General features: G+C 47.7%; 1 protein-coding gene across 3 annotated transcripts in view; it reads left to right on the top strand.

The window, feature by feature from the left end:
• The first annotated feature begins 6,011 nt into the window (after positions 1-6,011).
• MAP6 (microtubule associated protein 6) overlaps positions 6,012-14,109 on the top strand; it is a 48,524-nt gene continuing 40,426 nt past the window's right edge. For all 3 annotated transcript variants that reach the window (XR_005627129.1, XM_039705629.1, XM_039705630.1), the window contains exon 1: positions 6,012-6,801. Coding sequence is in view for 2 of the 3 variants with exons in the window: in XM_039705629.1 (XP_039561563.1) it covers positions 6,077-6,801 (725 nt within the window). In the remaining variant the exon portion in view is untranslated. The remainder of the gene's footprint in view (positions 6,802-14,109) is intronic.

Raw genomic sequence — 14,109 nt, 5'->3', positions numbered from 1 at the left:
TGCAGCAAGTGTTGCACATTGAGGTTCCAATCTGGGTATTGTCCAGCAGCAATTCCTGTCTGGGCCCCGGTCACCTTCCTTCCAGGTGCCTGATCCTTGCGGCCGCTTCCTTCTGAGTTTACCAGGAGGTCTCTTACTGCCAATAAATCTGACTTTGCCAACTAAAACATGGGCACCATTAGTAAGAGCCTGAATGAGAGATGCAGTACTCCAGGCAGGTCTTCAAAATGCAGTTTATTACATCCAAAATGTTACAGCAGTCCAGAGTCGTGGGTGACAGAGCCTGTGCCTACAGCTGTCAGACAGGCCTGAAGACCCTTTATTCCAGTAAAACTGGCTCAGCAATTCTTTTCCTGTATGTCAAAAATTGCTTTATTTATATTCCTTCTTCAGATTTTACATTCAAAAATCTTTCTGTCAAACATACATATCTGTGAAACTGTCTTGTCAAACCTTTATCCTTCCCAACACAATTTGAAAGGTTTTCTGCAGGAAAGTGCACAAACATGTGCAGGGCCTCTGTGGGCAGCAGTTCACAGAGCAAGACTGGGTTCACACTCTCAAAAATCACCATGGCAGCTTTAAGAGAAATGAAATTATTGAGACTATTTAAAAATTAACACAATCTTGAACTTCACCAGTCAGAAATCTTGATCCTATTGTAATACTTTGATTGCACATCTTCCTTGCAGACCTCCTACACACACCTTGGAAATGTGTAGGACTTCTCCCCAGAATTTAGATGCAAATTCTGTGGATACTTTCCCGAAAACTGAGTGAAAGAATTCTATGTGTACTCCATCATCAATTTGTTGGTAAGTTACATTGAATCCTAATCTATACTATTTCTTAGCTAGCTGTAATATAGGCACCTTTTTATTGTGCACTGTATTTTATCTACTAGGAGTTTTTTGTTTTCTCCTGTGTAGTAAGTAGTCTGTTCAAAGTCTTATGTCTGCTAATTTTGTGTCTATTCAATAAATAATTCACTTTGTAATAGACCTACTCAGCCATTATTAAGAACTTTCAAACAAGAGCAATCTGGGTGCAGGCTGCCCCAAACAGAGCAGTGCCAGAAATCTGAGTCAAAGGCAGGACTTGTCTAAGCTCATCTCCATTCATAATAACTCCTTGGAGGGAGGCTGGAGCCAGGTGGAGGTTGGGCTCTGCTCCCAGGTAACAAGCAACAGGACAAGAGGAAATGGTCTCAAGTTGCACAAGGAGAGGTTTAGGCTGGATATTCTTCATGGACAGGATTGTCAAGCCGTGGCAAAGACTGCACAAGGCAGTGGTGAAGTCTCTATCCCTGAAGGGATTTAAAAGCCATGTAGGTGTGGCATTTGGGACATGCTATAGATGCATATTATAATATTGGCTTTTCACAAATATTAAACTGGATTTTATATGTGTAATGTTGAAGTAACTTTGTTATAAAGATATAGTTTTTTATTTCGGTTGTTAATTAAGTTAGACATAGTAGTGAAATAGCTATGCTTGTGTTAAAATGCCTGCTTGAATGGGATAACATCCAGTGAACATAGGATGAGGACACCTGCTACAGATATGCCAACTATCAGCACTCACTGTCTGAAGACAGTGTGGACCAAGGCCCAAAACTTAAGAGGATGATAAAAATGGACCAAAATCACAACCAAGGAATATCATGCTCTAAAAAGGTGGACCCAAGGAGGGGCCATGTAAAAATATGTAAACTAGTTTGGGGAAAAGTTTATTATGCATAAGGGTCTACAAATATGCAACAGGCTGATGTAAGGGAAAAGGTATTTAAAGGGTTTCTTCAAAGATAACAGTGTGGTTTTGGCTGAGTGCCAAGATGCACCTGGCTGGAATAACCTTTGCTCTGTGGTCCTTGTCTCCTGTTGTCCTTTATTAAACTTTTTACATTTTCACAGGAGACTGAACGTGTTTTTCACAGACATGTTTAGTGGTGGTCTTGGTAGTGCTGATGGAATGGTTGGACTCAGTGATCTTAGGGGACTTTTCCAAGCTTAATTATTCTATGATTCTGTTTCAAAGCCCAGCCTAAGCAGTGATGAGCACATCTATCATGGATGTTCAGGAGTGCACCGCACACTTACAGAGGTGATGCGCAGTGCATTGATGCCCCAGAGCACTATGGTTTGGGTCCCAACTTGGGAAATACTGAGGTGCTTCCTAAATCTTTAATTGCAATCCTCACTTTTAATTGCACTGGATGTAATAGCAGGAATGATATAGTTATGGAAGACAAAGTAATGTCTCTGTAAAGACACCTCTAGTTGATATTTATTTATTCTCTTTCCAAAGGCAGCTTTTCGAGCCATCCATCCCCAGCACTGAGTGCTCCAATACCATCCATAAAATGAGTTTCCACAATTTGCCTACAGGTGAGAATAAAATTAAACCATTCCAGGCAAAGACAAGCGAAGAAAAAACACCAAACCCAAGCCCAAAATCCCCAGGGCCTAAGAATCAATAAGAGAATACAAAGCATTATAGTAGAGAAACAATTCCCACAGGGATAATCCTGCTTTTCACTGCACTCCCAGCAGCTGCAGTCGCTGATGAGTGGGAATTGCTTTTTCTCTTTGTAATTCAGCATTTGGGTGTGTGGATTTCACTGGTTTTATTTGAGTTCTGCTCCCGGTGGAAATGCTGGCAGTGCTGCAAGGCTGACAAAGACTGGAGGGCTTCAAGTGTGGATGTGATTTGGGTGCAAATGGACTTTATTGACACCGGGGAATAAAGACAAAGATGCAGAGAAGAATGGAGGGCTTGAGGGAGTGATGGAGGGACAGTGGGAGAATGGGATGGAGGGATGAAGGGATGGAGAGGAATGGAGGGATGAATGGAAAGATGGAGGTATGGAGAAATAGAGTGATGGAGGAATGAAGTGATGGAGAAGCAGAGGGAGGAATGGAGTGAGGGAGGGGTAGAGGGACTGATGGCAGGACGGAGAAACAGAAGGATGGCAGAAGGGTTGGAGGGCTGGCATGATGGATGGGGTGAAGGTGGAGGCAAAGCTAGAAAGGAAGGTGGGATTTGGGGCTGTGAATTTACCTTGGGAATCAGATTTCAGAAGAAGCTGTCAGCAGGAGGTGTGGGGGGATATTTTGATTTGGGTTTGCAACTGCAAAAGAGGCAAAAGGAAATAATAAAATAATAAAATTATATCATAATAAATAAAAAAATAAAATAATAAATGTGTGTGTGTGCACATACGTGTGCACACAGATGGGCAGCTCCCATATGTGCACACATGTGAGCAAGTATCTGTGCATGAGTGCATGCACAAGGGAGTACACACATGTTGTCTCTGTGTCTGTCTGCTCATGGGTGCATCTGTTCACATGTTCACATGCATGTCTACAGCACATGCACATTTGTGAGACTGGACGTGTATGTGCACATCTGTGTGTATGTGCATATGTGTTCATGCACGTGCACATAGGAATGTGCTTGTGCATACAAATGTGCATGTGCAGCATGGGCACATGTGAGTGGACAGACATGTCCAGCTGTGTGTGTGTTCGTATGTGTGTGCATGTTCATATTTATGTCTGTGTGCAGGTGTGTGCTTGCACATGTGAATGCAGGTGTGCATGTATGAGCACGGGGGTGCATTTTCAGTTGTTCATGTGCATGTTTGTGCATGTGTGTACAGGGCTGAGTGCAGGGAAGGGAAATGTAGGTTGGATATCAGGAAAAAGTTTTTCATGGAAGGAGTGATAAAGTACTGGAATGGCCTGCCTGGGGAGGTGGTGGAGTCACCATCCCTGGATATGGTGCTCGGTGCCGTGGCTTAGTTGAGGTGTTGGGGCATGGGTTGGACGTGATGATCCTGAAGGTCCCTTCCAACCCTGTCATTCTGTGAATTCTGTGAATTTTGTGAGTTCTGTACATGTGTACAGTTTTGAGTATACATGCACCTGAAGGTCCCTTCCAACCCTGTCATTCTGTGAATTCTGTGAATTTTGTGAGTTCTGTGTATGTGTACAGGTTTGAGTATACGTGCATGTGTTTGGATGTGCTTGCATGTGTGTACAGTCATGTGTGTGTACACACGTGTGCATATCTGTGTGTACAATTGTCAGTGTGCACTTACATGAGAACCTGCATGTGTGAATTGTGAGTTCTGTGTATGTGTACAGGTTTGAGTATACGTGCATGTGTTTGGATGTGCTTGCATGTGTGTACAGTCATGCACACGTACATACGCATGCACATCTGTGTGTACAAATGTCAGTGTGCACAGCATCTACACTTACACGAGAACCTGCATGTGTGAACGTGATTTGTGTGGTTTTGCGTGTCCATGTGTCTGCGTGCAGTTGACATGTGTGTGCATGTGCCCATGTGCCTGTGCAGGTGTGTGCACACAAGACTGTCTTGCATGTGTGTTTGCATTCCTGTGCATGAGTGCGTGCAGGTGTGAGTGACCATGCATGCACGTGCATGAACACATGGGCACCTTGCACATATGTGTGCAGGCATGTGACCAAGCATTTGTGTGTCTGCACACACGCATGTGCATTTCTTGCAGGTTTATGCTCTGGTGTGTGTCCTTGCAGATACATGGGCATGTCTCCACATGAGTGCAGCTGTGTGTGACTGTGCAGATGTGTGCACACAAACACATACATCTCTTATGTGTGGGTGCAGGTGTGTGTGTGACCACGTATGCACACACGGGCGCCTTGCACATATGTGTGGATGTGTGTGATCAATTGTGCGCGTGTGTCCACACATGCATGTATATGACTGGCCCATATTTGCACAGGTGTGTGAGGAGTGTTTGTTGGGTTTGCCTGTTTGGCATGCGTGTGTGCAGGTGCGTGATTGTGCAGGTGTGTCTGTCCAGGTGCGTATGAAGTGTGCAGGTCTGTGCATACATGGGCCACATAGGTGTGTCCCCTCATGTCTGTGCAGATGTGCAGCTGTGGAGGTCTGTGGCAGTGCAGCTGTGCACACACACACACACACGGGCTTTTAAAAATCTGTATGTGCAGGTTTCTGTGACCCTGTATGCGAGCATGTATGTGCACACACGAGTGCCTTGTACATGTGTGTGCAGGCCTGTGACCAAGCACGTGTGTGCACACATGAATGGGTGTGTTTCACATGTGTTTGCAAGTGTGTGTGGCTGTGCAGGTCTGTGCACACACACAGCCAAGTCTCACAAGTGTGTGAGCTCTGTGGCTGTGCAGGTGTGGGCACACCCACAGCCGTGCATCACACGTGTAAAAAACGCCAATCACTTGTTTTTGAAATTTTAAAATTTTAATAGTAATAAAATGGTTATAAAAATAGTAATGTAATTAGAATAATAAAATTTGAACGTTTGAGATTAGGACAATATGAGACAATAAAAACAAAGAGATATGGACGTCCGGGTACCTTTTTCAGGGCAACACAAGCCCGAAAAAGGACCCCCGTTAACAGAGGATTAACCCTTAAAAACAATCGCCTGTTGCATATTCATGCACCTCATACATGATGCATAAATTCCATTCAAACACAGGATTCTGTCTGGTCACTGTCAACTTCTTCCTCTTAATCCTCATGCCGTCTGAGCGAGGTGGGAAGAAGTTCGTTTTCTGCTGATAAGGGAGCAATAAATTCCCTTTCTCTGAAAGATTTAGGTGTCCTGTGGCTGCTATCTGGTGCGAGTCCTTTCTTAAACAAGTATCTTGCATAGCATAGTTTCTATTTTAACATTATGTTATAACCTTAGACTATATTTATTACACTACTTAAACAAATGAATACATCATAACTTTCTAGCATAATACAACATTCATTTAATACTTGCGAAAAGCCGATCATAAAATACACATTTTCCACAACACGCGTGTGCAATGAATGCATGGATGTGCGGGCGTGGGCACGCCCATAGCCGTGCATCACACGCGTGTGTAGGTGCAGGTGTGTCCGTGTCTTTCCCGTGTCGGTGCCGTGCCCGTGTGCGTGCAAGCCCCGCCCGGCTCCCGCCCCGGTGCGGGCGGAGCGCGGCGCTGGGGCGGGGAGCGGAGCGGGGCTCGGAGCGCGGAGCGGTCGCTCCCGGCGCGGGGCCGCCATGGCGTGGCCCTGCATCACCCGCGCCTGCTGCATCGCCCGCTTCTGGAACCAGCTGGACAAGGCGGACATCGCCGTGCCGCTGGTTTTCACCAAGTACTCGGAGGCCACCGAGCATCCTGCCGCCCCCGCGGCCCCGCCGCGCCCCGCGGCCCCCATCGAGACCCAGCCCGGCGGCGAGGCGGCCGCGGGGGCCGGCGGAGCTGAGCCGGCTCCCGGCCCCGCCCGGCCCGGCCCGGCCCCGCACGCCTCTCCCCCGGCCGACTCGGTCATGCGGCACGACTACAAGCCTTGGAAGGTGCAGCGGCCGGAGCCGAGCTGCAAGCCCAAGAGCGAGTACCAGCCCTCGGACACTCCCTTCGAGAAGGAGACGCAGTACCAGAAGGATTTCCGTGCCTGGCCTATCCCCAAGCGGGGCGACCATCCCTGGATCCCCAAACCGGGACCTTCCCCCGTCCTGGCCCTGGACCGCGCTGCCCCGGAGAAACCGGCTCAGGAGAAGCGGCGGAAGGTGCACCTCCCTCCCGAGAAGAAGGAGGAACACGCCGAGGTGGAGGATGAGCATCCCAAAGCAGTGCGGCCCGGGGATGGCAGAGAGAAGGGTCGGAAGAAGGCGGAGGAGGCGGGCGGGCAGCCGGCGGAGCCGAGCAGAGGCCGGGCTGCTGCCGATGCTGTCAACAGGCAGATCAAAGAGGAGGTGGCGGCGGGGGTCAGCTCGTCCTACAGGTGAGGAGACACATCCCCGGCCCCCAAATTCATCCATCTAGATCCCCAACCTGCCGGCCCCTCGTCAGCTCTTACCCAGTCCCCCTGTGCGCTTCCCTGGAGGAGCATCCCACCCTGGGAGTGAGGCTGTGGTGAAACATTCCAGGGGGTCTTGCCGATTTCCTGCCCGGGGGGTGTCCTTAAATTCCCCACCTCTCTGGGAATCGATGATGGGGGCAGTAGGTATTGTGCAGGTAGTGAATACATGGACACTTTTTGTTGGCGCTTTGCCGGGTTTGGCAGCAGTGTCTTTTGTTCCCTCCCCTCCAGTGCATTCCAAAATTCAAAGACACCCACCACCTTGGATTTCCATAGGGGCGATGTTTGGGGTCACCTCTGTGGAATGTGCAAGTCACCTCTGGTCCTTCCCAAGCACGTCCCTGGCTGTCAGGCTGCAGCCAACCCAAAGGACCGGCAACCCGACCGTATCATCGGGGAGGGGGCCAGGCACGAATGGGATGCCCCAGGCGCAGGAGAGTCCCAGGAAGCATCTTAGGCTGGCCCACGCTCAAGACAAAGCATCCCGGGGATGCGCCAGGATGAGGGACACGCATCCTAGGCCGCTTGGGTGGGGCAGCCTTCAGATGCTGCCATGTTTTAATGCAGCGCAGCAGGGGATGACACATCCTTCTGTCCCCCCCCAGCCAAGTAGAAACGGATGCCCTTAATTCACTTCAGCAGTAGACCTTGTTTGGGATTCGGAGTGTGAAGCTCCTTGCAGTGAGCTGCTGTTGTTGTTTCTCTCCGCCTCAGGGCGTTCGGTGTGTTGGGAATGCAAAAACAAGTGATGGGGTGGCTGCCCTGCATGTACGTGTGCAAGGAGGGTTTGCTGCAGTTGTGTTTTCCAGCACTTTCTTTGGCAGAGCCCACCACTGCCGAGACCTGAGTGGAAGTGGCATAGAGCAAAGCTGTGGTGACAAGAAGTGTCACTGCAGCCGTTTTGCTTTTCTCAATAGCTGTGTGAATGCTGAGCTGTTTATGCCTCTGAATGATTTATTTTCCTTCTTGGGGAGATTAGAGGTGACACCTGGCCATCAAGCAGGTAATGCATTCATGCAGATTTAGGATGAAGCTGGGACTTGACTCCTCTGTCCCACTGAGCAAAGCTGACAATCATCTGCTTTCCCCCCTCCCTGAGTGGGAAACAGTTCAAGCAGTGAGATCTTGATTTTTGCTGTCATTTGGCATCAGTTCTTAACTCTCCCTGGGTAATGCTGGAGGCTCAGGTGCATCCAGGTGTGACGTGGTGCTTGGCTGAGACACAAGAAAGTGGCCAGGGATTTTGGGGGGCTCTGTTTTACAGGGTTGGAGAGTGTTGGGAAAGGAGTCTCGGGGAGTGACACAGCCCTTACATCTGCTGTGAACTGAGACTCGGCTTTTTGTCTGCTCACCTTGGTAGCAGGGCTAAAGCAGAAAGCTCTCCTGGAACTGGAGGGCCGATGTGCTGCATCTCTTTCACTGCTACAAAGGATAATTGGACTTCTTTGCATATTTAAATGCAAATTGCTCGCTTTCCTATCCCTCCAGTCTGCTCCAGCAAATTCCTAAGGCACTGGGCTAGGATTCCTCCCCAAGGAAAGGGGTTGGATCAACAGGGATGTTAAAGCTAAGAAGAACTAGAAGGATTCAGCTTTCTTTGTGTTGCTTGTCGGCTTTCACAGTGCTTAGGGCTTCTCTTTCCACTTGGGAAAGTGTCCTCCCACTTCCATGTTTTTCTTCCTTGCTGCATATTGCAGAAGTGTTTGCTCTGACGCTCAGCCATAGAAGCGCCTCTTCATTAATGCATAAGTGATGTTTTGGCTAATTGTTCTCATTGCCTGTTCAAATTAGGCATCTTCTAAATGTTGTTTATTGTTTGGATTCTTACAAAAAACCAAATTCTCCAAATCCTAATTACTGCCAAGAACCTGGCTGCTGGCATGCTGGGTGGATATTGTACATCTCCAAGGATGGAGACTCACAGCCGATTGGGGCAGCCTTACAGCCCACCCAGCAGCCAAAAACTGCCTCCTAATGGCCTCTTGCTAGAGAGGAGCAAGGATGGCTCACACGGGGCTTTTGTTCCATGTGCATGGATGAAAGCTCCCCATCAGCAGAGAGTGGTGGGGGGCAGATTTCCTTACAGTCCTCTGTCACTGCTGCAAATCAGTGTTTCCAAGGCTGGCAAACAATTCCTTGGTGAAACCAAAGAGCAGCCCAGCAGTAGTTTTTAAGCTCACTCTGTCCCACTGGGAATTATTTCCATGTGAGGAATACCTGAGAGCATGGGATGGAGTCAGCGACCAGCCCAAGGTCACGGGGGAAGTCCATGCTAAAGGGAAGAATTCTCTTTTTTTAACCTCTGTGTACCTAGAATATCACAGAGACCGTGTGCCTGTGACCTCCCCCCAGGTCACACAGAGGTACAGAGCAGAGGTGGTGCCTGCTGGTGATGTCCATGGAAGATGGAGGTTCCTCCCAGCCAGAGGGATGAGGGATTTGTTTGTGTTAGCATTTGAGCAAGAAGCCTTCAGTGAAGCCAGAGTGGCAGGACTGTGGATGTCTGCCAGAGACTTCCTGTGCCCAGGGATCCTACAGAATAAATAGAATTTATTTCCAGTATTTCTAGTATTTGTTTATCTTATTCATAGTATTTACATTATTTATATTTTTATATTTATATATTTATTAACTCTAACTTGTTAACTATTCAGTTATATATGGGATTTTTTAATGTACTTATTCCCACTGCTCTCACTGGGTGTGCAATGGTTCCAGCACTGCGGGGCTTCTTGCCTCAGTTTCCCTCCCCAGCACATGAGCTGCCCAAGTTTATGGGTAACCAAGGCAGGTTACATCTCCTTCACCCTACCCCCCTTCTCTTTGGTCCTGCTTCTCAGGGTGGCCTGTGGACCCTGAGGGACCAAGGACCTGGAAATCCTTCAGTCAGGTCAGTGACAAGCCCCATGGAAAGCCACTGGTGGTGGGTGAAGCTGTTTCTTGTTCAGTTCTGTGAGGGCTTTATTTGTGTGGGTGAGGGGATTTCTCCTCCTGAACTTCTGGGTGGGATGGACAGAGCATTTCTCCCTGGTGCACCAAAGGATGGAGCGGGCTGGACTTGACTGGGGGCTTGGGATCAGAGAGAACAAGCAACAAAATATGCTCACAGTGTCATTTGCACAGTGAAACAATCAAAAGCACATTTGGCAAAAATAAAAGAAGGAATGAATGAATGCTTTCCATTTTTATCTGGAAATTATGGGAAAATAACAGAATTAGGTGTTTCTTGGGTGTTTTTTGCCCCCTTCTTTGTCTTGCATTCTGCTTCTTTTGTTAGCTTTATTCCCTAAAAAAAAAAAGATACAAAACTGAAAGGAACCATTTACCTTTGTAAGGTATCAAAATGAGTAAGGTATCAAAATGAGTATGAAGAGAATTAATTTCTCCCTGAGAAGGAATATTGTGAAACCAGATTTAATTGTTTTTACCAAACCAATTATTTTTTCCCTCCCACCAACTTCCTTTCCTAGCAGAGGAAACAAGACAATAAAGGCTTCAATGGAAAATTTTGGACTGCCTCTAGTACTAATGAATCGCCTGTTGCTAATGTTCTGTCATTCATCTCAAACCCTGGAGGTACCAAGGATGTGGAGCAAATGAGAATTTGTAGTAGCTATAGAGATGAATGAGTCAGCACTGGAGACTTGCTGCCTGGTTTTCAGAGATACAGCAGAGATAATTTAGGGAGGGATGTCCACACAGGAAGGCTGGACCAAGATACAAAAGGGCAGGAAAGTCATACTCCTCCTTGTTCTGAAGACAGGCTGGGAGAGCTGGGGGTGTTCAGGCTGGACAGGAGAAGGTTTTGGGGAGACCTCAGAGCTCCTGGCAGTGCCTAAAGGGGCTTCAAGAGCCAGAGAGGGGCTTTGAGCGAGGGCCTGGAGGGGCAGAACAAGGGGGAATGGCATCCCACTGTCAGATGGCAGGGTTAGAAGGGATATCAGGGAGAAATTCTTGGCTGTGAGCATGCTGTGGCCCTGGCACAGGTTGCCCAGAGAAGCTGTGGTTGCCTCATCCCTGGAAGGGTCCAAGGCCAGGTTGGATGGGGCTTGGAGCAGCCTGGTCTGCTGGAAGGTGTCTGTGCCTGTGGAAGGGGAATGGAACAAGATAAGCTTTAAGGTCTCTTCCAACCCAAGCCATTCTGGCCATTCTATGTTTCTGTGATTTTATCTAACCTGTTCTTGAAAATCTTCAGTGGAGGGCATCTCCTATCTTGGTGAAAATGCTAATAACACTACTTATGCTGTAAGATGGGAAATTTTCCATTGCCTTCTGAAATTTCTGATCAGATCCATAGCTGTGTCTGTACTAGTAAATTAAAGAGTCCCAGGACATGTTCCTGGGTGTGGAAACATCATGTACACTCCCTAGCCCACTTCTCACGCTGAGTTTGGTAGCACACACTCCCAAGCCAAGAACTTATCCCTACAATCAGTTTGGATGCAACCACCTTGGTTTTAGAGGTTAAAGAGGTTTAACAGCATGAGTGAGGGCTATCCCAGACTCCACTGCCGGAGAACATTCCCGGGCAGATACCATTCTCCAAATCCTTGTTTTTTCAGCTATGAGAGTGTTTATTAAAGTAACCGTGTAGGCAGATGGATCCAGTTTTCTTAGGTGGAAGGGAAGGGGCACAATCTTTTCTTCCATCCAGAAAAGGCTGTTCAGAGAGGTGTTTGGCAGCTCTGGCAAGGCTGAGCTCTGTCTCAGGGGTCACTTGATACATACCTTTAGTAGCAGGAGGAGACACAATGTCTGCTGAAACCACAGGGACCGGTTGTATGAGTAACTAATGACTAATGGCCCTAGTGTTTATTAAGACACAGAGCATGGAGATGGATGATACAGGCTTTGTTGGTCCTGCATGGCCTGGTCTTTGGTAGTGCAGGGTGGCCACAGAGCTGGCTTCTGTGAGAAGCTGCTGGAAGCTTTCACAGAAAAGCCCTGATGGCTCTGAGGATGGACATGCTGCTCGCCAAAACTGGCCCAGCTAGAGATGTTGGTAACGCCTTTGTGATAACATATTTAAGAAGAAAATCAAAACAAAGTGGACACAGGTTTTTTGTAGCCAGAGAAGAGGAGGAGGTGAGAACATGTGAGGGAAACAACATGGAGACACCAAGGTCAGTGGGGCAGGAGGTGCTCCAGGTGCCAGAGCAAAGATTCCTCTGCAGGCCATGGTGATGTCCATGGAGAAGCAGCTGTGCCCCTGCAGCCCATGGGGATCCACGAGGGATGCAGAGATCCACCCACACCAGAGCAGGTGGATGCCTGGAGGATGCTGTGATCCAGTGAGAGACCTGGTGAAGAGAGGGAGCCCTGCTTCCAGGAGCAGCCTTTCCTTGGAAGATTGTACACCGTGGAAGAGTGGCCCATGCTGCAGCAGTTTTGGGAGGAATGTTTGCCCATGGAAGATGCTCACATTGCAGCAGTTCTGGGAGGACTGGTGCTTGTGAGATTGGAACCATGCTGGAGAAGTTCACAAAAACTGTCTCCTGTGGGAAGGGGCCTCATGATGTCGCAGAGGAAGGACTTCTCTCCCTGAGCAGTGGAAGAAAATCTCGGTGATGACCTGACCAAAACCCCCATCCCGTCTCCCTGAGCTGTTGGTGGGAAGGAGGAAGGGGTTGGGGTAAAAGGTGTTTTAAGGGCTCATTTTACTTATCATTATCCTCCTCTGACTTTGTTAGTAATAAATTCATTTTGTACTTTTGAGTTGAGCCTGTTTTGCCCTTGGAGTGTTTTCTCTGAGTCCTTATCCTAACTCATGAACCCTTCATTTGATTTTTTTTCCTCTCCTCTGCCCAGTTGTAGCAGGGGAGCAAGTAGTGAGTGAGCAAGCATCTGCTGTGGTTGCCTGCCATTTGGCCATTGTCAAACCACAACACACAGGCAGAGAGATATTCTGCCACACTCTTGATCTCCTCTGGATGTTGTCCAGCAGCTAAAAAAGACCAGTGGTGTCTTCAAATTGGGGACACTTGCAAGCAGGTAGCTCCAGGTTGGAGTATGTGGCAATGTGTTCCCTGCAGTCAGTTCAAGGTGGACAACATCCAGCCCCAAAAGCCAATGGGGAGCTGCTCAGCATTGTAGGTGAAACTGAATTTTGCTGTTTTGATTGTGTGCAAGCTGGAGCTGGTCTGTGCATGCCTTAGGACATGGTAGAGCAGGAAGAAGAGATGGAGGTGGCATTCAGGTGATGGAGTCAACATGCTTGAGCAACTGTTCCTCTGCTCCTGCTCAGCTGAGTCACCTCAGAGAGAGCTTCAGGCACATGGAGCCCTCTGAACTTTGAAGTCCAATTATCTGGTTTGTTACTTAGTCTTTATGATTAACACCTAAGGCTCTGTCTAAGAAATGCAGAATTTTTAGTTGCATTATTCCAGCAGGAAGGCTGTGCCAAGACCTCAGTCTCTGATGATTTGCAGCTCATTTACAGTTTGGGCTAATGTACAGATTGTAGTTTGCTGTTGCATTTGGTTTATTTCTCTCTTGTATTTTTTTCTGTTTTATTGGCATACTTAGTGACTTTCCCCTGTCCAAACGTCACTGCTCAGTGTCTCCAAGTACAGTATCCACATCGTTTGGCTCTGTAGCTAGGAATCAAAAATTTTGACTTCCTGGTATCAGCCTTGTCTCTCTAGCTCTTCCTAGACAAAATCTCTTTTTCTTAAACAGAGATGGAGACTATTGCCCTTTGGGGATGAAGTCCCTATTCCTACTGAAGACTCACGAGTCATGTTTGTGGGCATCACAGATTCATTATGAATCCCTCATTTACTCTTTGATAACAAGGATGTCCATTCTGTTCTCCTACTTCTCCTTCTTAGGCAGTTACATCCCGTAGCAAAAAATTCTGGTGATTAGTACCAAGCCTAGAATTAACTACTAATTTTCATTCCATTTTGAGCATGTCAGTCAAGGTCAATCCCCTCCTTCCTCTGTGATTTCCCAGTCCTCCTACACATTGGTGCTCCCAATTACATTGTCACTAGGAGGTGTCATCAATGTTGCCCTACTTTTTTAGTGCCAGAGTCAACCTTAAAAATGTTAAACACTGCTAACCTTCTTCCAGGCTGCAGCTCAGCCTTCCAGCATTCATCACTGTCATTTCCCTTGCCTGGCTTCCCATTCTGCTGATGTTCATGTTCACTGGCTTAATTAATCATTTCTCACATGGCCCTGGATAAAATGATTTGCTGAAACCAAATAGATTTTCACATTTCTTTT

Source organism: Passer montanus, unplaced genomic scaffold, assembly GCF_014805655.1.
Source record: "Passer montanus isolate IOZ18808 unplaced genomic scaffold, ASM1480565v1 scaffold180, whole genome shotgun sequence".
NCBI classification, from domain to species: domain Eukaryota; kingdom Metazoa; phylum Chordata; class Aves; order Passeriformes; family Passeridae; genus Passer; species Passer montanus.
The sequence above is the reverse complement of the archived record's forward strand: the minus strand, read 5'-3'. Positions and strand labels throughout refer to the sequence as shown.